General features: G+C 35.1%; 1 protein-coding gene across 1 annotated transcript in view; it reads left to right on the plus strand.

Moving 5' to 3' along the window:
- Positions 1 to 15,072: 15,072 nt before the first annotated feature.
- The window catches only part of LOC149084930 (guanylate cyclase soluble subunit beta-1-like), a 74,818-nt gene continuing 62,650 nt past the window's right edge, over positions 15,073 to 27,240 (plus strand). The window contains exon 1 of the mRNA XM_089233868.1: positions 15,073 to 15,147. Coding sequence (XP_089089994.1) covers positions 15,145 to 15,147 — 3 coding nt within the window. The 5' untranslated portion in view covers positions 15,073 to 15,144. The remainder of the gene's footprint in view (positions 15,148 to 27,240) is intronic.

Consider the following 27,240-nt stretch of genomic DNA (forward strand, 5'->3'; position numbering starts at 1 on the left):
ACTGTTTGTGACGTTTTTAATCCGTAATTTTACTCTAAAAAAAAAAAATTGATAACTTTCTGTATCTTGACTGGTATGAAAATGTAACGAGGCAAATAATCACAAAAATAAATGACAAAATTCATCAAAAAAAAATGCAAATATTCAGAGGCTTAGATGACATTTCTTAATATCGAGTGCCATCGTTGTTTGATAGATGGCACAACAAACATTGTAACCGACAATTGAGTCTGCAGGCTTGTCGTATTTATAAAAATTCGGTTGGCATCGTCTTTTCGAAAGGATTGAATGGTATTTCAAAAACGTGAAAAACAATAGCAGTAACTGTTTCACCAAAACAAACAAATAAAAAACGGTGAAAGAGGTGTGGGAGATTGTACATAAGCTCATGGATCGAATACACAGAGTATGTAAGACACAAAATAACAAAGGTGTGATTGATATAGGAAATGCCAGAACGTGAACTTTTGACAGCAATGAAATAGACTCAGACAATATCTTCAAAATAGATGGATATCGCTGAAAGAAAATGGTTGCAATTTCTCATTCCTTCAACCCGAAGAACAAGGAAATAATGTGATTTCTACATGCTTCTATTTGTTTGCTATAACAATAATAAAAATAAAATCTCTCTATGCATAATTTATGAAGTTTGAAGAAATTTTTCGTTTGTGGGAGATACGTTTATAAAAACTTTATAATATGAAACTGAAGGAATCTTTGACGGAGAAAAATAAATTTCAAAATCATACACTGTTAAGAAAATGTTCTTGACGGCCAAATGTTCAGAGTAATTGTGAATTTCCATTCAAACGTGTATCACTCTAGTTTTGTGCCATTTTGAACCACATATTCAGTAGTATCTCAGTACTCGTGAGTAATTTGTTACGGAACTTATGACAAGTTTTTGGAAAACCAACGAGTAAATATTGAAGTTTTCATATTAAAAATAATGGAAAAAATCCCCGAATATTTTTCTAAAAATTTTAAATTCTTTCACCTTAAACTTCCAAACACATGTGCTTGTTTTTATAGAAAAAAATTATATGATTCAGACATTCATATAAGCAATAACCATAAAGGCTGGGAGATTCCAGGCAAAAAAGCTAGAAGATTACGGGCTAAAGAGCCGTGGTCCAGATGAATCGCTGAGAATACCGTTATACAGATGTGGACGAAAGGTTTGGTAATTCACCTAAACCACAGCTCTTTAGCCAAGAATCTTCTAATCTTAACGCCAATCGAACAAACCCAAATTCTTCAACAAATGTAGGGTGTCCGGACTAAAGGTATCCAAATGTAACAGCTTATACTGAGAGAAATAGCATGACTACTCATAAATTTGAATTGCATTGAAGAGAACAACAAGTTTATTTTCAAGTTAATGAAGTTCAATGTGAGCACCCGGAGTGACTCGGGTTACTCTGAACGGTACTCGATCATCTTGCCAAGTGTTTGAGGTGTTATTAAATCAGCTGCTGCAAACGCCGTTTCAAATCATGAGAGAGAGGCTTCACATTTCACTCAGTTCGTACATGGCCTTTAACATGCGTCACTGATTTATATTCAGCTAGCCTAAGCGCGCACTGAACTTTATATTGTGGTGTCCATATGCTACTACTACTGAACACAATGCACTTCGTAAACGTTTGTTGCATATTTATGTTTGTAAGCTGAGGTGGCGCCACTGGAATATTTGTGCGTTTATATATATCCTGTGTAACAGTGATGCTTTTAGCCTTGCCTTGCTTTTCATTATGTCATCCAGTATGCATCTTCATTGTGATGCTTACGTGTGTTCGCATGTCAATATGTGTAACTGCATAGTGGTTTATCTAATGCATTAATAATTTCACGTTGACTCCGTAATGGATTAAACCTCCGTTTTGTCTGACAAGACTTTCGCGCAGTTGGTTCAGCTTCTAATGATACATTTTGAACCGACCCCTTCAAAGACTGTTGAGACACTAAAATTTTTCAGGAGAAATCGTTTGCCGGGGGGGGGGGGGAGGAATTGGTACAACTATTACCGCGGAATTGCGTCGCATGTCGGAATATTGCAATTTCGGCAATTTCTTGGATCGCATGTTACGCGATCGAATAGTTTGCGGAATCGAATGTGAAGAAATAACTCTGAAGTTGGTCGCTGAACCAAATATAACTCTAGAACATGCTATCGAAATAGCTGTCGCGATGGCTTCAGCTACACGTATGTTGGCGACATAAAAAATTCTGTTTCTCCAAGCGTTAATTTAGTGCGATCAAGAGATCGAGAATTACGAAAGGAGAACAGCTGATTAATTCCAGTAAATCTACAACTAAAGACAACTTTCGAAAAATTGCTGTATGTGGTGTGGATCCAATAAAAAATTTTCATCGTCGTGTCCGCATATAAAAACTATTTGTCATGCGTGTTCAAAAGTTGGACATCTTGCCCGAATACGTCAATCGTCACAAAAATCAAATGCTAAGTCGAGAGTTACAAAGTTTGATCCGAAAAGTAAAGATTCGGTATTGCAAGTGCAAATCAAACATATAGTTTATTCAAACTCTCAAACTTAATGCGTCCAGATTTACGATTACCAGAAGTTCCGCCCCCAGCGCGTGTGGTTCTTCGATTTAAAGAATGCGACCTTGAAATGGAAGTTTATACTGAAGCACCTTATGCTCTCATTTCATAATCTACTTTTGAACGTTTTAAAATGACGCTTCCTCGTTTGCAAGACACAGACGTGGTTTTGAGATCATATACAACAAATAAATTTCGATTTTTGGAAAAATAGAGGTGTGTGAATGTTACGCTTTTGGAAATAAGTCGGCGAAGCTTCCACACACTATTAGTTTCGAGGAATGAAGATGTCAATTTAGCCAGTCGAAATTGGATTTATCCTTTGAATTTGATGGACATATTCATTCAACAACAAGAGGTAAATAAACTTTCTAATCATCAACCTCTTACTTTGCAATCAATATTGCGGATATTTGACCATGTTTTTTCCTGGTGTCGGTGCTATTCGAAATGTGAGAGTGCGTTTGGTTTTGAAACTGAATGCAGTTCCCAAGTTTTTCATACCTCGTGCGGTGGCGATAGCGATCCGTGCTAAAGTTGATGGTAAATTAGATACTGTTACGTAAAGACATTATTGAGAATGTTAAAATTTCTTAATGTGCTACGCCGGTGTTCTAGTCCTTAAAAGTAATGGTACTGTACGACTTTGCGGCGAATTCAAGCTCACAGTTAATTCTGCCACGGAGTTAGAGCAGTTACCCAATTCCGAATATTAAAAATATATTTTCTCAGTTGTGGCGGGTGGTCAAAAGTTTTTCAAGTTGGATCTAAAGAATGCTTATTGTCAATTTGAACTTGATGTCGACTCTAAGAAATTAGAAGTCATTAATACACATCGTGGTATGTTTTCATACAAAAGAATGTCATTTGTCAACGAGAAATGGACAAATTAATACAAGGTTTGCAAGGTGTTGCAGTATACTTGGATGATTTAATTGTGACAGGTAAAGATGACATTGAACATTTTACCAGATTCAAGTGCAGGTCTAAAATTGCACAAAGCAAAATGTGAATTTTTCAAAGACTCTATCGTGTATTTGGGTCATCATATTGACAAATTTGGTTTACACCCGGTGAATAATAAATTAGATACGATCGAAAAAGCTCCTCCGTCTAATATTGCGAAACTACGTTCTTTCTTAGGACTTATAACGTATTACGCAAAGTTTCTCCCTCATATGGCAACTCTGTTAGTTCCTCTGTATGCTTTGTTACAGAAAAATCAAAAATGGAAATGGTCCGCTGTGGAGGAAAATGCATTTTTCAAAGCTAAAACTGTTTTGAAAACGTCTCCTTTGCTAGTGGATTTTGATAATAACAAAGAGGTTATTTTGTCGTGTGATGCTAGTCCGGTTGGATTAGGTGCGGTCCTTTCTCATCCAACGAATCTTGGAGATCGTCACATTGCTTTTGCTTCAAGGTCTCTCTCTAAGGCTGAGAAAAAAAATTATAGCCACTTAGAAAAAGAAGCCTTAGCATTACCATTTGGCGTAACTAGATTTATAAATCATCTCTTGGGCAGAGAGTTTACTTTAGTAACGGACAATCACCCCTTGCTGACATTGTTGTCGGAAAAGAAGCCGTTTTCCACTGTAGTTGCTGCTAGAATTCAAAGGTGGGCTTGGACACTTTCCGCTTATGCATACAGGGTAAAATTTAAGCCGGGAAAGTCAAACGCAAATGCCGACGCGTTGAGTAGTTACCGTTAACTGACTCTTGTCCTGATCCTCCTCGATTGTGTTATAGAGAATGGGAAAAATTGGAATGTAATGTGGCAATTATTGTTATTTTTTATTATCCTTTTTCTTCTCTGAATCTTCCTCCAAATTGCATCACCAAGTGTCTGTGATCCACTTCACCAAAACACAATAAGAAACTCCAAGCGAACCATTCACAATATCCCAACAGCACCACTACACTCATGCGGAAAAAACTGAATATAGAGTTCAAGACGGCGTTTGGTTCCGGAAATTATGCCGAAGATCCAAAGTGGGTTCCAGGTACAGCGAAAACTCGCATTGGTACTATTATGATGGATTGACAAAATTCTTCTGGAGTTACCAGAAGACATGTTGACCAAGTTCGGCCAGATACACAACTGAACGTCCGACACTTCCAGAAGTACAAAGGTTTTTAACAGCTGACTGATGCGAAGATATATTTTGGAAAGATAAAATTTTCAACTGCCCCTGCGGGGAATTGAATCCACGTCCTTTCACTTTCCGGGTGAATGCACTAGACTACAGAGGCAACGAATATCTCAATCTTTCCTTGGAGCTCGTGTGCACTGAACGGGACCATTTACACTTCCAGAAGTGTTGTCACCTCCTGATGTGCCCCGGGAAGAGCGACAGACTTCCGTGACAACCTCTGAAGATACTCGAGGAAACCTCTCTGAATTCTAAGGTGAGAAAATTCCATTAGAGAGAGCCGAAGTTAAGTAGAATTTCCGATGTTCCGAATTCTTCAGTGTTTGTGCCTAGACGAAGTTCGCGCATACGTCGAGCTTCACAGAGACTCGGGTTAAAGGGCACTAAATGACATTATATAGTGCTAACTTTTTTTTAAGAAACTCGGGAATGTTGAATATTTATGTTTGTAAACTTATTATATTTGTTTTAATATAACAAAGCTCAAACATAATACATAGGTGCAAACATATAAACGTAAAAAATCACACTTTGTGACCTCACGGAGATTTGAAGGTCCTTCTAGGTGACTAGTGTTAAAATTTCAAATGTTTCAAGCAATAAATGAATAAACGAAATAAAGAATGAATGAATAAACGAAATAAAGAATGAATGAATAAAGGCTAGACACATCATATTGTATATTTGTTCCATGTATTCACGATTTCAGTATACTTTATATAGTTGAATTACTCATTGTGAAGATCATATATAATTAAATTACCTGTTGTGAAAATCAGTACAATGCAATATATAAATATTACGTATATTTACAAACACGCACTATCATATCTATAACGTATCCTACATACATTCATTAAGCACCGTACAATTTCTTTTTTGTACTTTTTGTATCTAATTATAATGCATTTGTCATAATTGTTAAAAATATTGATTACGAAACGTCAATCAAGTCAAAAAGCAAATGATTTATGTTTTTTTTATTATTAAATTGATTTTCAATGTAGAATAAATTTAGTACCTTGGGGCAATGTAGGAGAAACTCTTTTTATACAGTGTTTTATTAGGTTTTGGCACTTGGTATACTTGATTGTATCTTGTGGTTCTATTTTGATTTTTTGTTAAATATTTTTCATTTATTTGTGAAAATTTGATAATTCTGTATAAAAAATAGTTTTTTCATATATAGTATGGCATTGTATTTTGGTATTATATATTACAATTTGAGATTTTAATCTGTTATAAACTATCTTATTTGTACTGAAATCGCAATAAAACATGTAATTTCTAAAGTACCAATAAAAAAAAAGAAGAGAGAAAAGAAATAGGTATGATAGCTTTTTCTTGACCATGTAACTCCCATATTTGTGGTCCCGTTTATATTCAAACCACATAGAGAGTTAACGGTTATACATCTTAACTTCTCCAGTAAGTAGTCTTCTATGCCATCAGGTTGAGCAGAGTCCCCTGAGGCCAGAATGCGGCGAGCTCCGAAACCGGTGGGAATTAAAGAATATTGATCTCATTTAATTTCCACGAAGTTCTTCAAGGAGGGTTAGTGCACGCAAATTTGCCAAAAAACACCCCTCCCCCCAACACATTTTTCAATTTTTAAATACTAGAAAATTTTTTGCGTCCACAGTTACGTTTGAGATTTTTTTCCATCTGCACTAGAAGTATTTTTAAGCATTTTAATAAAACCTGCTGGCAGGCATTAGTATATGCTAAAACGTTTTCCATTAAAATGCTCTTTTCCCAAAACTGTTTTTCGTCAGATAAAGCTTTTATCAAATACCACTAGTTCAAATGTCTTGAAATTTTGTCTCTCTTAGCACTGAGATGCTACATGCTTTAATGAGAGTACTTTCCATTAAAATTATTTTAAAATAAACTTTAATAAAAAAATACGAGTACATTTTTTGGTGATTTTTTTGAAAAAGTTGCATGTTTTGTTGAAGTTGAAATTCGAAAAAAATAACCGATAATGCTACCGTCCGGTGGTGTGGTGCGAATCCTTATTGAAGGCACGAACTTGAAGGTTAACAAATGTTTATATAGTAAACTATTAACAATTAAACATTCAACGATTAAACATTAGTATTAAGGTCTATTAATAAAATCTCTCAAGAATTGAAATCATCAGCACGACAAAAGAGCTCGAGACGAAGCAGTATTCAGAATGAATCTGCGATAAAAATCGACAGCTCTGCCAAAAAAACGCCTTAGCTCTGAAACAGTGCAAGGTTTAGGAAAATTTAGCATAATTGAAACCTTTTCTGGAAATTGTTTAATTCCATTTGCAGATACCAAACATCCAAGAAACTGGACTTCCGATTTCCCGAAAACACACTTATTAGCATTTATGACATCATAATCAGATAAACGCTGAAATAATATTTTAAGGTGTTCAATATGCTCATTTTCACATCTTTAGAAGAATCCAAAATATCATCAATATATAACTGTGAAAAAAAAAATCAAGACCTCTCAAAACTGATGAATAAATCTTTGAAAAGTTTGACCAACATTACGCAGTCAAAATGTCACAGTTGTAAATTCAAAGACCAAATGGCTTAATGATTGCAGTTTTTGGTACATCATCAGTGTCAATAGGAATTTGATTATAAGTCGTCCTAACCACAGATCGATGGTAGAAATTTTTTTACCATGAAGATCATACGGAAAGTCCTGAATGTGTCGGACGGGATAACGATCAGGTGAAGTGTGTCACTATTTAACCTGCGATAATCCCCACATGGTCGTTGATCACCAGAGCGCTTGGGGATTATGTGTAATGGACTAGCCGACGGGCTCTTAAAAGAACGACAAATGCCTTCTGCAGTCATTACATAAAATTGTTTTTGAGCGATTTTTAATATTTTTCAGGTTAGAGACGGCTTAGTTTGCAATAAGTAGGAGCACACCGTGAGTTTGAATGTGATGAACATCATGAGAAACACTTCCATACTTAAGTGAAGGTCGAATGACATCTGGAAATTTTCACGAAAATCCACACACACACACACATATATATATATGAATTGAACTCTTTAGTACCTTTATTTTACCATAATTGGACAATTGTAATTGTAGGACAAAATGGAATCTCCCCAGCCATGCTACATGTCATAGCGCTGTTAATTGAACGGGTTTTATTCAAATCAACAAGAATTTTGAAATGTTTTAGAAAATCCGCGCCTAAAATTGCTCGATTTAAGGAAGTCAAAACGAAAGTCCTAGGGAACTAATGTCATAGACCAATGTCAACGATCATAATTTCTGTCCCAAACGTTGAAATTTTGCTGCCATTTGCGGCAAAAAGGGCAAATTCATGATCTGGCTTTTTGATACCAGAATAGAGAAAAACTGGTATTACAGTGCGAGTATCGACAAGAAAACTAGTCCCTGTAATACGATCACGAACAAAAAAAAAAAAAAGACGTTGCTCGGAGAATCGTGCGTGTCGCCACTAACGATGAGCCAATCAGATTTCCAAATTTGGTTTTATCCGAATTTCCGGGATTGTTTAAACTGACAAAAGACAGTACATTTTTTTTCTTAGCTGTAATGCCAAAATTCAAATGATACCAACAATCGTTTTAATGAAAATTATTCATTTCTATATCGCTCTCCTGAATGAAATCGCGATCGCTGTAATCTTGACTTATTTTCAAGGTCTTCAATCCTATCGATTAGGGCTGCAATATCCAAATTGGACGAGACACTAGCACACGTGACTGAGGACACCTCATTTATTCTATCAGCCACTACAGCTAATTTAGACAATCTGTTGCTGCGTATTCTGGGGTAATCTTTGCAACCACAAATTTTTCAAAACTTCGTCACTGAAGTTTTTTTCCAGGAAGATTTTGCATCTCGATTAATAATATAGAACGTTTTTTGTCACCAAGATCTAATTCTTGGAGCAATTTATATATGACGAGTTTCAGAATCTGGAAACTGGGCGACGATTCTATTTTTTAGACGTCGAACACATGTGCGACAGGTGGGTTTTGCAATAAATCGCTACCCATATCGAGAAGTTCTGGCTCAAGAGCAGAGACGAGACAATGAAATTTAGTGGAGTCTTCGGTTGTTCCAGTAACTTCGAATGACGATTCCAACCGGTAAAAATACCGGTTCGAATTCGCAAGCCCAAAACACGTGGTCTAAAAGTCAGTTTTGCCAATTCTGAAGTCTCGTCATTTTGTGATTTGCTATCACAATTCAAGAACAGATATTTGCTGTGTATAAATTAAAAAATGAAAATATATTCAAATACGTTAAATAATCATCTAAAAATGCAAATAAAATCTGGTATAGTTATTATGCATTCACAAAAGATATTTTTAGGAGGCAGAGAACGATGCCTGTAATAGTAACAAAAATTAAAATGTACACATATGCACTTAGACCACCACAATCGGATGCAGCGCTTGGTCACCCGGGGCAAGTGCGCATTTTGGCGCCCCCTTGTAGTGTTGAAGGAGAGATCTGAGAACACATTCTTTCCGGTCCAGGGCACGAGGGCGGCCTGCTCCCCCTGGTTGCGGCCCTGTGTGTATATTCATCTGTGTGTGTGTGTGTATTAATTTGTGCACAACTTTCCAGTTCTGACTTGTGCGTTCCCCCCCCCCTTTTAATCTTTAATATATATGTATATACCTCTTTTAATTTAGTCGAATGTTTAACCATGCACGCTTCTCACATGTTTATTATTTTTTTTATATATATTTATTTTATTTTTTCTTTTTTTTCCGTTTTTACTCCCTCTTTTTGTTTGCATATACACTGCTCAAAACAATTAGAGGAGCACATGGTTTTAACAAAATTACGCAAAGATGTATACCGATAAGTAACATAAAATGAATCATCCATAATTTAAAGCCTAGCAGGAAACGGAAGAAGAAAACTTCATATGCAAATCAAAGTTCATGACGTCAAAAACCAGAAAAAGGAGATAAGGGCAGAAATCGGGATGTTGCAGAAACGTCTGTTTTACTGCCGTAACTGTGAAATTCGATTGCGCAGTATTTTTTTTGAGACAATGTGACTTGAGGATGTCTCAACAACGTGATTTACCGGAATCCATGGCATGGCGTGTTATAGGCAGACTGGAATCCGGGCAAACACAACGTAGTGTCGCGGACGCTGTTGGAGTCGCAGAAGTGTTGTTGCAAGGCTGTGGAATCGATTCCAAGAAACAGGAAATGTTAGACGTCGACCAGGGCAGGGTCGGTCACGCGACACAACAGCAACTGATGACCGGTATATACGGTTAACAGCCCGTCGAAACAGAACAGAGAATGCTACGCAGCTGCAAAGACGGTTGCTCTTGGCAACAGGACGAAGAGTGTCCAGCCAAACAGTGCGTAATCGGCTTCATGAGGGAGGGCTCTATGCACGTAGGCCAATGGTCTGCATTCCGTTGACCCCACTCCACCGTGCGGCCCGAAGAAGATGGGCTGCTGAACATCGAGATTGGGAGCAACATGATTGGAGCCAAGTGCTGTTTACAGACGAGTCCCGATTCAGTCTGGAGTGTGACACCCGACGTGTTCTGGTATGGAGGGACGGGCACTCGAAATAACCCCGCATTCGTTCGTGAAAGGTCACAATACAGACGAGCTGGATGGATGGTATGGGGTGGAATCAGCATAGGCGGACGTACGGACCTGCATATCATTCGGAATGACACTTTGACGGCCCGAAGGTATGCAGGCGAGATACTGCGACCTCATGTCATCCGTTACGCTGGAGCCATTGGAGATTCCTTTTGTTTTCCAGGATGATAGTGCCTGACCGCATAGAGCTCGTCTGGTGGAGGACATGCTTGAAGCTGAAACAATACAGCGTATGGAATGGCCAGCGTGCTCTCCTGACCTGAATCCAATCGAGCATGTTTGGGACATGATCGGACGACGCATTGCTGCGCGACCAAGGCCGCCTGTTACTGTCCGAGACTTGCAGATTGCACTTCTTGAGGAGTGGAACAGTATTCCCCAAAGTCTAATCGATAACCTCATCGCATCCATGGCAAACAGGTGTGCAGCAGTCTTAGCTGTTCGAGGAGACCACACGCCCTATTAAAACTCATGCATCATGTCTAAACAGTACTTTTTTTTACCGTTTACATGTAACCAAATTGTTGCCCTAAATCATCTTTTCATGTTTTTTCCATATTTTCAAAGAATTAAAGCTTAATTCCAAATTTTTTTACGTCTTTTTTCTGTATTGCGCATTGATACGCGTGTACTATCCATTGTATGCCAATACGTGGCTGTCTCGCACGGTTTTCTTCACTTTTTTGCTTGCTCCCCCTAATTGTTTTGAGCAGTGTATATTTATATTTTCTTTTTCCTTGTAACGGGGCAGTTGGCCCTAAACAATAAATATTATTATTATTATTATTATTATTATAAAAAAATATTATTATTATTACAATCGGCTGCAGCACAACGGGGAGTAAACACACGCGGTTAACGACGGCACGATTGATGTCGCAGAACACAACCAAATTTTTGCAAATTGAAATTTGACGATTCACAGGAATGAGGCGAACGCTTCGGGAAAAAATGTAATATATGACATTGAATTGTGTGTGTGTGTGGGTGGTAGGCGCAATCTATAAAGAAAGAGATTCCAGCTTGAAAGTATTCACATTTTCCCAATATTTCACTGTAATTTGTTTCGTGTATATATATTTCATCCGACCTCCGTCTATGCTCTACTTTATTCGGAGCTATTGTCACCTGTAGTTGCCAAAAACAGTTATTTGTTCTATAAAATAGCTCAAGACCTCAAACACATCCAGTACAATTACATTTGGTCTCAGATAAAGGTTCAGATTCCCAAAGGTAATTTTACTTTTGTTGTACAGTGAATGAGTGTTTTTATGTCTTGTAATATTAATGTAGGCAGCTGCTGAAGCGTAAGTTTTATATGTTCCTAACTGAATTCGGTGCTGATAGTACCTTTGTCTGATTTGTTTTAGTGTTTTTCGGTAACAAGAACGTCTCTTCCGAAGTTTCCATAATAGTGTTTGCTCGTAATAAATGCATTGGTCTGGATGTTCTAACCTTGCAAAACGACATTTACTCGAATTTAATGCTGTCGGATTTTGTATTCGAAACTCCCGATAAACGGAAATTGGATAAACAGAAGAACAATCGAAAGGAATTCGAGATTTGGAATAAATTGTGAACATTTTACTGTTGAGGTTAGGAAAAAAAAGTTCTAATACCGGGATGTTAGAGAAAGTGGACTATTTCCGTATTTTAAAATTTAATTTAAAATATACTGATTGACAATTGCTAAGGAGCAGTGTTATTTTTCGTCACATCTAATGACAGGCATTCTTAAAGAAATGAACTTGGCACATGTTTAATACATCCAAAGGTATATTTATTATGCAAAATAGGACAGATATATCACCATTTGGCGAAAAAAGATGCTTTTTTACAGCAATTGCAAACAATTACGAAAAGTGCTCGTTCTACTGGAAATAAGGACAGATATGAGTTCTTCAGTATGAAGTGTGACCTCCTCTGACACTGATGCACATTTGGCATTTGTTGTGCACACTGTCTGCCAAATTTTTGAGGAGAGGGATTTTTTCCCATTCGTTCAAAGAGTTCGATTTGTTGTGAAGGAGTTTTATTCGTTCTCCATGAGTTCCTGTATGGTTTGAGGAGGGTTTTTGTGTCTTCGAGCAATGCATTATATATTCTAAAATCTAAGAAAAAAGAAATGAACTGTAGTTTACATATATATACAACAAAAAACACTTTGAATGCGATTTCTCATATTGCAGTATTTGAGCTTGCCCGTAAGATATTAATTACAAATAAAAACATTCCAAACTAATTACAAATAAAAACATTCAAAATTAATTACAAATAAAAACATTCAAAACTAATTACAAATAAAAACATTCAAAACTAATTACAAAATTTTTTAAACTTCTAAAATTTGTTTTCAAGGCATTAGTTATATCATATACAAAAAAAATTGTGCGATTCGGTCACGAATTGGAAGAGCGATTAAAAATGGGTTAAAGCAGCGGTTCTCAACCTTTTTTGACTCGCGGAGCCCTTACAAGTAAAAAAATTCTATGGGGGAGCCCGGTAGGCCAATTTTTTAATTATTCATCAAGTTAGTGATTAATTTTTAATATTTAAAAATATTTATAATAGTTTTTTTTTTAATTTTACTGTTTCTTTTAATTTTCCTCGAGCTTCCGCGGAGCCCCTGGAGAGCACACAAGGAGCCCCAAGGGCTCCGCGGAACTCCGGTTGGGAACCGCTGGGTTAAAGGATCTCACTACCCTTGAAGTCGAATTTTCAAAAATATTTCATTAAATTGCAAATAAGATACTAAAAGTTTCATGTCAATCGGTTAATTTGTTCTTTCATATTAAACGAAAGAAATAGTGAGCTATAGTGTAAACGAATCAAGAAAAAGCCTTTTGAATGCGATTGTCTCAGATTGCAGTTTTTGAGCTCATCCGTAAGATTTAAAAAAAACTACTGCACCAAAATTTCTGAAATTTTGCAGAAATGTTCATTCAACATGTAAGTAAAATGAACCTCGGATTTCAGAATTGACCGATGGGACGTATTTAAAAAAAAAAATGTTGAATTCAGATCTTTGAAATTAGTATTTTTTCAAACCTTAAAAATTCATATAACACTAACGAATGGTCAGATATCCAAGTTCGAGATTCATTTTGCCAACATATGTCATGTAAAAACTTCTTCAAAATTTCTGAAATTTTTATGTGGTATGTTTTTTTTTAAACTTATGGATGGGCTCAAAAACTGCAAGCTGAGAAAATCGCTTTCAATGTGTTTTTTCTTGTACACTTTAACACTATAACGCTTTCTTTTTTTTTTTTTTTTTTATTATGAAAGAACAAATTAACCGAAATTGACACGAAATTTTTTGCATTCAAGTTGCAATTAAATGAAATGTTTTTTTACAGTCACGTTTGAAAAATCGACTTCAGGGGTTCTGACACCCCTTAATTTCTCAACGGAGAAGCTGGAAAATAAAATAAAAATTAGATTTGCTAAAATAATTAAAAAAAATACTATAATCACTTACCAAATGTCATTCTTTCTTTCATTATGAAAGAACAAATTAACCAATCGACACGGAATTTTTAGTATCTTATTTGCAATTTAGTGAAATATTTTTGAATTCATTTTTGAAAATTCAACTTTAAGAGCAGTGAGATCTCCTGAAAGCAGGAATGATAAAGATGAACTTTTTTACCGACGGAATTTTTATTTCAACTGATTTTCTTAAGTGGGTTGGTGCACGATCTTGACTTCTACGCTTTCCTATGGGAAAAATCTTCCCATTAAAAAAATTTTATATTCACTTTATGCTCTCAATTTTTTTTTTGAAATACTGTCGATATCTTTATAAAATTCAACACGAACATTTATAATTTTAATTGTTGGTTATTTTTCTAGAATTTTATAACTTCAAAAAAATGCAACTTTTCAAAAATCATCAAAATTTACCCATATTGTGTGACATAGAATTTTTTAAAACGATTTTAATAAAACATACTCGCGTTAAAGTATTAGTTAAAGTATGTAACACCATAGCGTTGAGACACACACAAATTTTCAAGACATTTGAATCAGTGGTGAACGAAAAAATGTTCCTTATCTAACAAAAAAATCAGTTTTGAGAAAAGAGCATTTTAAAATTGAAAACATTAGCATGTATAATGCCTGTCAGCAGTATATTTTAAAATATATTAATATATTAAAATATTTACTATATTTATTATTAAATATTTATTATATTTTAAAATATTTTTATTACGGGTAGAACAAAAACTTGAACGCAACTAGACGCAAAAAATTTCACAGTATTTAAAAATTGAAAAATTCGAAAAAATGTGGTTTTTTTTGGAAAATTTGTGAAGTGTCAAAAAAAGTGTTACAAAAAATGTCATAAGTGCTGAAATTAAATAAATTTTTATTTTGTAAATTAATTTTGGAATCTCATGCCATCGAGAGAGAAAAAAAACAAGTGCTTTCATCGAAGAAATATATATTTTTTCGTATTAATAAAACCTATTGGGGACATCGGCCGCTAAAAGGTGAAACCGCTAATCCGAACGTACCTGAGTTCCGATTATCCGAGAAACTTGGCGACAGGTGATAAGAGCAGCTCAGGTGCAACGTGGAATATCCAATATGGTTTTATTGCTGGTTTGGCGATATCCAAGTTAAAACCGAGAAAATGGATTGGCGAATGAAGACGAGATTCAGAGCCGAGAAAGATTCAACGAAAGCGGATTGAGGCAGTTTCTTTCTTGGTTGCGTTCGCGGTTGATGGCCGAATTTATATTCCCCGTATTCATTCATGCTTCATCAAAAATAAAATAAAAGATATTCAACAAAAATGGTAAGAACAAAAACTTTTTATTTCATCTCACGAATTCCATGAAAAAAAAAAGAAGCAATTATTATCGCGGGGAAAAAATTTAAACTAATTTTCACGTAAAATTTCTTCATTAAATATTTCGTGTTTGTTATTATTTGAGGCACGTGTGATGATAAATTTTTATTTTTATTTCATTTCTTTTGGGAAATGTTAAGTAAATATACAAAAATGAGTATTACTTGAAAAATTTCAAATTAAAAATATTTTTGTGTATGTTTAAAAAAGTTTGCGTTATTTGTTTCGTTTTCCACGTTATGGTCTTTTCATGAGAGTTTAAATGACATGAGTACTGTGTGTGGAAACAAAAATTGTGGAGGTAAGAGAAACTTAATTTGTTAAAAATTATGAAAATATATAGCCGAATAGTTTTCTGTTACGATTTTACACTTTCGTCGGAAAGGTCTGTGATTTTATTTTACGTTACATAGTGTATTACACATACTAGATATATTTTTATATTTTATTATAGTTAAGAACTATTTTTGAATATTCAGCATGGTTTGAAAATGATGATTACGTGATAATGATCGCATGATAACTTAACTATGTCGTTTAACATGTCAGACGCTAGTATTTTCATGCACATGTACTGTATATATGTATAAGTTGACAACTTTTTAGTTTTATAAGAATATATCTCTTACGATAAAAGTGATAAATGCGGTTATTATACAAAATAACCGGTTATTTTGCATACTTATCAAGTATTTTGGTAAGTTTGATAAATTTCCCAAAATTCATCACTTTTATCGGTGATTATATAAATAAAAAAAATGCGTTGCGTCGTTGGTAAACATGAATCGTACTAAATGATATACCATACCTGATAAGTCATACATATATTGTGTCAATATATTGGGGTGTGATCGTTAAAATTTGTTATCATTATATCGGGGTCCGACTATATTCGTCACACATATTAGATTCCTTTGGATTTTTTTCATATTTATCAAATTCACCAACTACACTAGGGTATTATGTATAATCGTAGATAAAGGCATAAAAGGAAAATAAAAGTTTATGCATATTCGCCGGTAAAAGTGATAAATTTATTAACCTTACCAAGATGATTGGTAAGTATGCAAAACAACCAGTTATTATGTATAATATAACCATTTACATATACATTTACCATTAACCATTACATAACACATTTACCATAACATATCCATATCATTTCAGTCACTTAAATTTTCAATCGGCTTTTGGATTGTTTGAAAAAGTTACTAAACAAACTGGCAAAAGACACTCTATTATCCAATCATGAAATTTTTAATTTTGAAAAATTGGGGGAAGGGGACTTACGCTGGTGGTCATCTTACTTGTCTCTTGCCTGTTTTGGATTGTCTATACCATAGTTTCCCTACCTTTTTGTCCCATCGCCCCCTTCTTCAGAAATTTTTTCTCCCATCGCCCCCCAAAGTAATCCAACCCATAGGATCCTATGTTATACCCATAGCTTCTACTGCCCTCCTTGGAACATTCTATCCCCCCAGGGGGTGTTAACGCCCACGCTGGGACTCACTGGTCTATACCAATGAAAAATCAAAAGTTCCATTCCCACAGGTTAAGGGGTGTCACGATCCTGAAGCTGATTTCTCACACACGACTTTAAAAAATATATCATTCAATTGCATATCAAATGAAAAAAAATTCGTGTGCCAATCGGTTAATCTGTTCTATCAAAATAAAAAAAAATGATGAATTATAGTGTAAACTAGTGTTTCTCAACTTTTTATAGCCCACGGCTCAATTTATACCATATTTTCTTCCCATGGCTCCCTTGCCTTATCCAGCCGCCACCCCCATCCAGGAGTGGGACTCTTTCTACTTGATGAATTAAATTTTTAATTTAAAAAAATTGATAACAAACAAAACTTTTTTAAAATAAAATATTGATCTCTGGACCCCGGGAGCCACTTGCAGAAAATGGCGCTTCCCCCCCGGGTGATCATCTCTTTCCCAAGAATCAAATTATATCGGAAAAATCGATGTGTCCTATAAAATACAGAATGATCAGGTAAAACTACACAATAAATTGCCCCTCCCGGCATATAGCCCAGAGTTCGAGCCTACCCTGGGCTGAGCTAGATTTCAGTGAGTTTCCTTCTATTTCCAAGGGTTCTATGCAGGTCAGTTTCAACATCATTCGCCACCCTTGGGTAAAGTTATGTTTTGCGGCTGTACACTTAGCTGGAAGTAAGCGCTTACACATTTACGTACTTACCTGCAAAGATCAAAGCGCCACACCTCAACATGTGGGCATCCTATGGCCATGGGACCCAGAGTCCTGCCCAAGTAGACATCACCTCTTTCTTGAGATGGTACAGGTTCTATGGCAACTCTGCTGGATTCTGAAGTAGGCACACCTTTTTCCCACCATATTTCATATTCTTTACTTCTTCAGTCTTTTTTTCCTCTCACATCTTTTTGTGGCCTTCTCGGGAACCTGTCAGGGCTCCCCTTTCACTTGATTTTCTGGTATGCCCCCCTAAAATATCCCAGGACCACAAGGGGGCCATATGGCCCAGGTTGAGAACCCTTGGTGTAAACGTATACGAGAAAAAAACATTTTGAACGCGATTTTCTCAGATTGCTCATCCGTAAGAGATTTTAAAAAAAAAGTTACTGCACCAAAATTTCTGAAACTTTGCAGACATGTTTATTCGACATGTGTTAGTAAAATAAACCCCGGATTTTGAAACTTTTCAAATGGAAAGTATATTTTTAGAGAAATGTTGAATTCTGATTTTTTGAATTTATATTTTTTTTCAAACATTAAAAATTCATAAAACTTTAATGAATTGTCAGATATCCAAGTTCGAGATTCATTTTACCAACATATGTCGTGTAAACATTTCTTCAAAATTTCAGAAATTTTGATGCGGTAGGTTTTTTTTAAATCTTACGGATGATCTCAAAAACTGTAATCTGAGAAAATCGTGTTGAAATTGTTTTTTCTTCTATATGTTTACACTATATTCATTATTTCTTTCTTTTATTTTAAACGGAAAAGTTAATCTATTAATACGACTTTTTTTGCATTTGATTTGCAATTTAATGCAATATTTTTTAGTCATTTTTTTTGAAAAATCGACTTCAGAGTTCGTGACACTTAATTTCTCAAGGAAGCAGCTGGAAAATAAAATAAAAATTTGATTTGCATAAATAATAAAAAAAACTTATTTGTAATCTATTACAGAATGTCAATTTGCGTGTTTCCTCGAAAAATTTCAGCTTTCGCTGAATAAAACTGAATCATTTTAGTTTTCTTTGGTCTGCAATGTTCTGCAGAAACGGAAATTAAGAAAATATAACATCTTCAGAATTTATCCAAATATCTATTTTTAGGAAATTCGTAGTTCATGTATTTGTGACTCCATTTTTTTTTACTTATACCGTGAAACCCCGATATAACGATGCTCTGTGGATGAAGAAAAAATATCGTTATAAAAAGTTATCGTTATTACGAGAGTTGCATTATCATCTATCACCACCAAATTTATGTTGCTGGCATCTCTTCTGAATTAGCGTTGTTGGTACCAACATAAAATGCATTTGGCATTTTTGTTTGCAACAAAAGGTTATAATTGATTGATGAAATTCAATTCGTTGTTCCACATTGTATAGAAGTTTGGAAGCAGCACTTTTGAGAAAGTAGCTTTATGGTGACTCCATTAACACACTAAGAGGGTAGATAGTGCAAAACATAAATGGTATTGAACATCCCTTAAAGAACAGAAACCGTGAAGAACTTAAAAATGTATTGAAGATTATTTTGAGCGAAATATGAAAAAATATCGTTGTAGCGGTTTCAAAATCTTCTAAAAAATATCGTTGTAATGGATTTACCGCAGTAAGGTATTGTATCGAAAGGTGTTTAACATTAGACTACAAGTATAGGCCATTCCAAACAAGATTTAAAAAAATATCGTTGTGGCGAGGATTCACTGTGTATTTTCTTCATATTTGTGACATACAGTGAAACCTCAATATAACTATATTCTGCGGACCAAGAAAATATCGTTGTGGAGGGATTATCGTTATATTGAGAGGCAACATTATCATCACGTGTCATCAAATTTATGCTGCTATTGGCATCTTTTCTAAATCGGCGTTGTTAGTACTACCAAAAAATGTGCTTCTGAGTGATATGCCGCAAAAACAAATTTAGTTGATTATCTGATAAAATTCAGTTAGATGCATTGCTCCGCGTTTGGAGATTTTTCGTGGTATACATTAGTGTATCACAAAAAAGTAGCGATACCGAAACCGTAAAAAACACTTGGTGATCCAGGTGATACAAAATACTTATATCATTAGACATCCTCGGAGAACCAAAATCTGCGATAAGTTTAAAAATATACTGAATGATATTTTTCAAGCAAAATGTAAGAAAATATAGTTGGAGCGGTCTCAAAATCTCCTAAACATATCGTTATAGAGGGGGTTTATCGTGGTAAAGGATATTGTTGTATCGGGAGGGGGGTTTAACATTAGAGTATAGATGATTCAAAACAAGATTTGAAATAAACATCGTTGCAGAGGGATTTAGCGTTATATCGTGTATCGTTGTAGCGAGGTTTCACTGTATATTGTGTGGTAATCATATGCGCAAATAGACGTGAAGTTCTCCGAGGGCACGATAATGATTATATCAATATATTCCGCACACAGTTTCAATATTGGAAGGTTACATCAATATATACAGCACACAGTTTCAATGTTGGAAGGTGCCCCTCCTCTTCCCCCGTATCTCCAGCCAAGGCTATACTTATTTGATACTTGTAGCTCATGTTACATGTAATGACAACTTCTTAGCAAGTAAGTCCTATATGCCGTGAAAATTGTATTACGGGAGTATTTTATCTTCTGATGAATTGAAAAAGTTAGAATTCTCAGTGAATTACTTCTAGTTATTTTTACGTACTAGATGACAATAAAATTAAATGACTGCAGTATTTTTGCCATACAACAAGCAAATAAGATTAATGCTTGTTTGTAAAATTAAATGCTGCGTGGAAGGTGAGTTAGCAGCTCACTAAACCCTGGTTCAGGTTGAAATGCTTTGTCTAGCGGGGTCACCTACACTGTGCGCGGGTTCTGGTCGAATTTACGTTTTAACGCTTAAAATGACCGATCTAAAAGAAATTAAATAATATAAAATTTCTTAAAATATATGCTTGTAATAGAAAAACAAAAGCAATTAATGCTTTACAGCATTATGAGAAATATTCCAAATGACCACTCACGTATTATAATTATTCTAATTTATTTTCGATGCAATCCTCATAACTATTATAGCATAAGAAAACCGGGACAACTTGGAAATTTTTGTATAATTAATTAGACAGAAAAATAAATGAATATCCATGAAGATAATTTATATCATGAACATCAGAATCGGAATAATAATTCAAGACACTCGCCGGTGAAGATCCAGCATTAATTTACATTACTTTTCTTGGATTATTTGTGGATATGTAACTCATTTAAATAAGTTATTTGATTGAATAAGAAAAATTATAATCGAATCAATTAGGGTGCACAACTTTGAGTTTCCCAAACATTGACCGAATTGTTATTGTGAAGTTTGAATTTTGCTATGTTTATTTTGAAATGCTTTTGCTTTTTGAAATTGGTCAATCCCTAAAAATCAGAAAATCTCTTAATGATGAATTAATAATGACTCTCGATTGAAAGCAACGCTCATCGTCTTCTGAGTTGTAAGTTCATGCCTTATTCAAAGTTACTGAACAGAACATTTGATTTCTTATTAATTATTTATGGTTTTTCTTCTGCCCTCGTGAATTTGTAATGAAATATCTCGAAGAAATTGTTCATCGCTAAAGTAAAGCTTGATCTTAAGTCAATATAGTAAAAGAACTCGCAAAAATATACGGATCCTTTATTATCAATAACTTAACATGATTGTTGACGTTGAATATTTGCAAAAGGTAAAGAGATGTCCTGCAATATAACCGAAATTTGTCGAACGAAAAAGCTGTTTTATTTTACATAAATTTTAATCAAAATATTATAAGTATTTCTATCGGTATTTGCGTACCATTTATTTTTAGAGAGATACATTTAATAATATTCAGAAAAATTTATTCAAAAATATCTAGCGTCAAATAAAACCGCAAAATTTTCTTTTGTTTAGATGTTCAGTAAACACAAACAGTCATTTGTCATATTTATTTATATTCAAATAATGAGATAAAAACAAGAACAAAATAATGCAGATATTGGATAAACAAGGTAGTATATGAAGATCAAATTTAAACATGCATTGAAAAAACATTTCCGAGAGAGAAAGCATGTTTATTTAACGTATAATAGAATGTGTTAGAAAAATATTTTAATTAAAATAAATATAATTTAGGGAAATAAAATTTCAAAGATATAAACAAAAACTTTTTATATCCACAATGTTCTTGTGGTTATTTCTCAATATTGAAATTCTTTAACAGAAATTCCAGGCAAGAAACGCTTTATGGTAATCGCTGAGCAATTTATGCTCGACGTTTGTGTATTTCTAAAAGTTTATGAATTCTGTTTTGTGGAAACACCAAAATTTTGATTTCAAAATGGCAGCTGCACTGGGAATTTGAAATTTTCGAATCTGGAATCGTCAGTGAAGCTATGTGCGGGCTTAAACTTTCTTTAATATTAACGTATATATAGGAAAAGAATTCGTCTTTTCCTTTTTTACCCTGGAGGAAAGAAAATAAAAGTTTCTCGAAGGATAAATTTTGATTTAAAAAAAAAATCTAACCTTTTTCTTCAAGAAGTAGTCATTGAGATTTATCAAAAATGTACGAGAGTTTGATCTTTCTCGATCTATATAGTTTACGATAAAACAACATCAAAAGAGTGTCAAAGTTCATAATGTATTTTTTCAATCGACTGGGAATTCAATTTTATACTTGTACAATTGATAGACTTTCCGCTAAAAATTGTTGTAATGTACGCGTGTATTTTTTCTACAGTTGAATCATCAATAGAAGATAAAAGCTTTTAAAAACGCTTTTAAGAACTTTTAGAAATTATCAGTTTGATATCAGTATAAAACCAGTACCTAGGTCGCAGTTATGTATTTTGATTTCATTATTTCGCCGTTACGAATTTCTGTTTCATGCATCTGAAGACTTAGATTTGATTCCGGAATAAATGCATTAGGCACGCAAAATGCCTACGTAAGATCTATTTCCAATTTTTTTGAAGCAAAGTATCGAATTACGAAAGTTTCGACAGCTGCTGATGCGAAGATAAATCCAGGACAGAAACCGTAGGGTACGCGCATAGTGCACGCGTGTTTTTTTTTCCTATCTAGGTAGTAGGCATGGTTTACTCGAGCCGAGAGGGTGCACATAGTGCGAGCCGGTTTTCGGCTGCTGTAGTTTATACTGTATATATTTTTTTATACCCGTCAAACCGGCGGAAGGAAAAAAAAGCGAAAAAAAAAATGCTGACGTAAAGAAAAAAAAGCAGTTTTGATTCCAGAGTTGCCAATACAGCAGCGGTTCTCACCGTTTTTTGACTCGCGGAGCCATTTCTGGTATATAATTTGTAAGATATAGGCCTATTTTTATTCATTCATCAAGGTTACTGATTCATTTTGCTTATTTAAAAGTATTTATAATTTTATTTCCTTCAATTTAGGTGTTCTTTATTTTTATTTTCCTCGAGCGGCCGCGACGTGCCAGGCTGCACACAGAGCCTCAAGTGGCCGTTTCATCTTCAAAAACATATTCATTGCTCATTTGGTTGCGTTCCCAGTCACATGTAATGCATAAAAAATTAGTTTCTTTTGCAAATTATTTCATCAAATTTATCCAGTTTTAATTTCTCTCACAAATGAAACATTTTTTCCAATTTTTTTTTCAATTATTATTTTGGGAAAATAGGAAATTCGCCAAACGGGTGGCAGAAAAAATAGGAAAACAAATTGCCCATGTGCCAATCTTTATAAGCAATTTGTGTGTTTGCAAAGGAGTATGTGATAACAAGGACCCGAATGTTGATGACATTTGCATTGTTCTGGTTTTTTTACTGTTAGGGCATTTTTTTTAGTTTTGGGGCACATTTTGGCATTTTAACGATAACTTTTCACATCTTTTGACAATGGAAAAGATTGAGAAAACTAATATGAATATCGATTGTGCGCATTCAACACTTATGAAAAAATATGTTTGAATTTCTTTTAAAATAAAATAAAAGATTTTTCTTTGGCTTCCTAACCATAGGCATACACGGGATTTTCTCGTGGGGGGGGGCCGACGGAAGTTTCATTTTTTCCGTTTTTCACTGGAAAAAAAATCCCTATTTCCCCTTCCCCAGTATGCCAGTCATGGTCCCCACATCTAGTTACAGCGCCTTCCGATTAAATTCTTCACTGGCATCTCGTTCGCAAATTTCTTGGGAAAAACTACAAAAAATGATAAGAATGGTCTCAGGCCCCGAAGTTGGAGCCCTGTCAGCCCCACTCTTGTGGGGGTCAGAACGCCAATGTTCCCAACCGATTCATGAATTATAACGCGCTTATTAGAAAAATTGTTATTTTTGATGAAATTTAAACGAGAAAAAAAAAATGTACATAAAATTATTTTGATGCCGTCAAAACTTTTTCTTTCGACATTCGAACACAACTCTGGTTTTTCAAAAGAACTTTCTTTTATTATTTTGATGAAATTTTTTTTTCTAATTTTTAGGGCATTTTTTAATAGTTATTTTTCGGGATTTTTAGAGCAACACCATCCGGGCCTTGGCGATAACATAGTAAATTATTTTCGTCACTGAAAATAATGAATTTAAGTAGTTTTCCGCTGCTGGAACGAGAATAGCTCGAATATTGGTCACAAATTTGATTTAACAACTTGTAAATTATTAATTTTGATTTGATAATTTTACCTTGTCGGAGGCCCGCGGGCGAGCTCTTGGTCACCCTTACCTTAAAGCATGAAGGAGGGAGAGAGATCTCTCGAATTTATTATTTCTTCCAAACTAGGCCCAGTAAACTTTCTTCGGGAAGAGGCTCAGTTGAATAACTAATAATAACGTAATCACTTTTTTTTTATTCCTTAATTAATGATATTTATAGTTAATACAAATACAACGCCACAACAGGCAAATTGCCCAACGAGGTGGCTGACTTAAGAACATCATGGATCCCCGAGCCATTTTTTGGAGGCCCTACCTACTACTGCTACCCCGCGGAACCCCCAACGAATCGGTACATGCGGGAATGTACGTGTAGTGAAACCTGACGTGAAGTTTTTTTGTTTCTCCGTAATGCTTGTTATGTGTAGTGCTGCCATCTGCCACTAGTTTTTCTGACTATGAGTGAAGTGTTATGATTGAATGATTTATCGTTGTAGGACTGTTGCTCTCTGTGGCGAGACTTTTTAACGGGGAGATAGGCTCGCATTTGCGCCTTGAAGTTGGGAACCACAGAAAACCAACTTCAGCCGACCACCACTGTGGGGTTCGAACCCGGATCCTCGCATCGCGAGTCCGTCACTATAACCACTCGACCACCACAGCGGCTAATAGCAGTTAATAATCAATATGTTGGATGGGCTTGGGGGATTGAAAATCCCTTCAGATCACAAAATTGATGCATGCCAACTGTAGGGTCGGTATGATATTTACATTTGATGGGTTTTTACCGCCTTTGGAAAAACCAAATATATGCCTAGTATATATAGTTATTTTATAACTATAAAAAATATTTTAAGTTCTTATCCAAAAAAACAAAACAACAAAACAAGTGGTTGAATATCGTCATCTTTTTCCTAATTGATGTTGAACGATTCTCTCAATATTTTTCAAATTTACCAAATTACTAATTTAAAATTTACCGGAGTACTAAATTTGAGTTTTCAAAAGAAAATTGACAAATATCAATTTATGTTAATCAATAAATCACTGATTTATCGCTCATAATCTAGTTCAAATACTAGTTCGACTCGCGCGGAATCTGTAACCGGAAAGAATTTGTCTTTCCCGGGAATTTTCCTGCTTCTCAGAGCCGGTCCGCGCAAAGCGGTGACACGCTATGCAAATGAACAGAGCGTTTCCCCATTCCGATTGGTCCGATCGCGACCGATTGCTGGAATCCGAAATACCAAGAAATTTTTCACGTTAGTCGTTCGAAACCTGAAAACTAAAAAAGTTTAAAAATTCAGGTTTTTAACTAATCAGAGACGACGCGGGTTTCCAGAATCGGAAACACGCCCGCACTATCTGCATACCCTTAGTAGTAATAGCGGAGAGTGATATAATCTTCACTTAAGTCGTCATCTGGTGGCAGTGTCAGAAATTATGAGCTTTTGTCTGAGTTAGGTCTGGCTGTACATGTACGGCCCCCATTCAGCGCATACGATCTCTAAGGAAAGGCGATTCGTTGGCTTTGTAGTCTAGTGGTCTAGGACGCCCACCCGGCAAGTGAGAGGACGTGGGTTTGATTCCCCGCAAGGCCAGTTGAATTTTCTTTCCTGGATTTATCTTCGTATCAGCCAGCTGTTGAAATCTTCATGGTAATAGCGGAGAGTGACATCATCTTCAGAGAATTATCGAATTTGAGATGAAAAAATTATAGGCACTAAATCAATATTTATTATTATAACCAGTATTTGAAAAATTGCAGAATCAAATTTAGTACCGATGAAATTGGATTGGAAATGAAAGTGTCATCTCTATTGGTGGTTGCCTTAGGCTCATTGCGGAGAAGAACTTGTTATCAATGTTCTTCCCCACGATCAAACCCACGGAACTTGATGGCAAGGCAACCTTCGTGGTGGAAGACGAGAAGTTGCGAATGCGAGCCGATCTACCGTTTGGAAAAGACTCTTAAGAGAGCAAGCGGACCTCTAACACTCTACATACATAACACGAAAAATTCAACTCCTTTTCACTTCAAAATAAGGAAGACAGATATAAGCACCATTAGAACATGGATTAGCATTACATGCATGACAATATAACGTTATATAGACCCAACGTACTTTCAAAATATACGTTCTGACATTTAACTAATTTGTTTGACGAATGTTTCCCCACAGGCATGTTGATGAAGTTAGTAGTTTCCACCAACTGCTCAGAATACATGTGGGACTCATTTTGCACTTTCTTGCACATGCGCAGTTTTTTAGTTACAATATCATTCCACGTAGACATAACGAATTCCCGCACCAGCCGATGAAGTCATCTCAAATGTGAAAAAGTTTGTTTTGTTTCTTTTAAACCGTTTCAGATCTACTTTTGTAACCACCTCCGCAATGCTCTGTGGCATCCCAGTTGCCAAAATTGCAGAATAAATTCAGTTTGCGTAAATGTTTTATGCTCGGGGCATATTAGAATAAATTGAGTTTTTTTTGAATCATCGCACAATAAACTAATAAAGCTAACGAGGTATTGTTATTGAAATTCGAATAAGTAACTTTCAACCATGATAACTGTGCTTAATGTACCATTATAAGGCTTTGAGTTTCCCTAAATAACAATGGTCGAGAAAGACATGGTTGTAACAGGAAAGGAATAACATGTTTTTAGTGTTCCACTCGAATAACTCCTTTTCCTTCTGACATATTTGGAGCAATATATATATATATATATATATGGCATATTTTTGTTATAGCCGAAGGATTCATTCGTTGTAAGTAACCATAATGACCTGTCTTTATCCCCCAGGAAATCGGTTAGTAACGATCCGTCTGTACGAATATTTTCAGTGATTCACCAGTTAGACAACTAACGAATCAAAATCTTCGCTGACATACATTTTGTCCAGTTTTTATTTTTATACGATTTCCACAACCATAACAATTATTGTGTGATGAAAAGTTATCTTTCTTCAATGCTTTTATAAGTCAACAGAAATGGTTATTTTACTGTATAAAAGACGCTATATTTTTTGTTATTTCTGAATACAGTAGAAACTCTCGGTAACGGACACCCATGGAACCAAAATATTTTGTCCCCTAACGGGGAGTGTCAGCTAATGGGAAGGTACGATGCGCAGTGTAACATCGTTTATACGACTTGAACATT

Source organism: Pholcus phalangioides, unplaced genomic scaffold (assembly GCF_987345545.1).
Source record: "Pholcus phalangioides strain wild (caught in Gottingen) unplaced genomic scaffold, Ppha-v1.0 ptg000007l_1, whole genome shotgun sequence".
In the NCBI taxonomy this organism is placed as follows: domain Eukaryota; kingdom Metazoa; phylum Arthropoda; class Arachnida; order Araneae; family Pholcidae; genus Pholcus; species Pholcus phalangioides.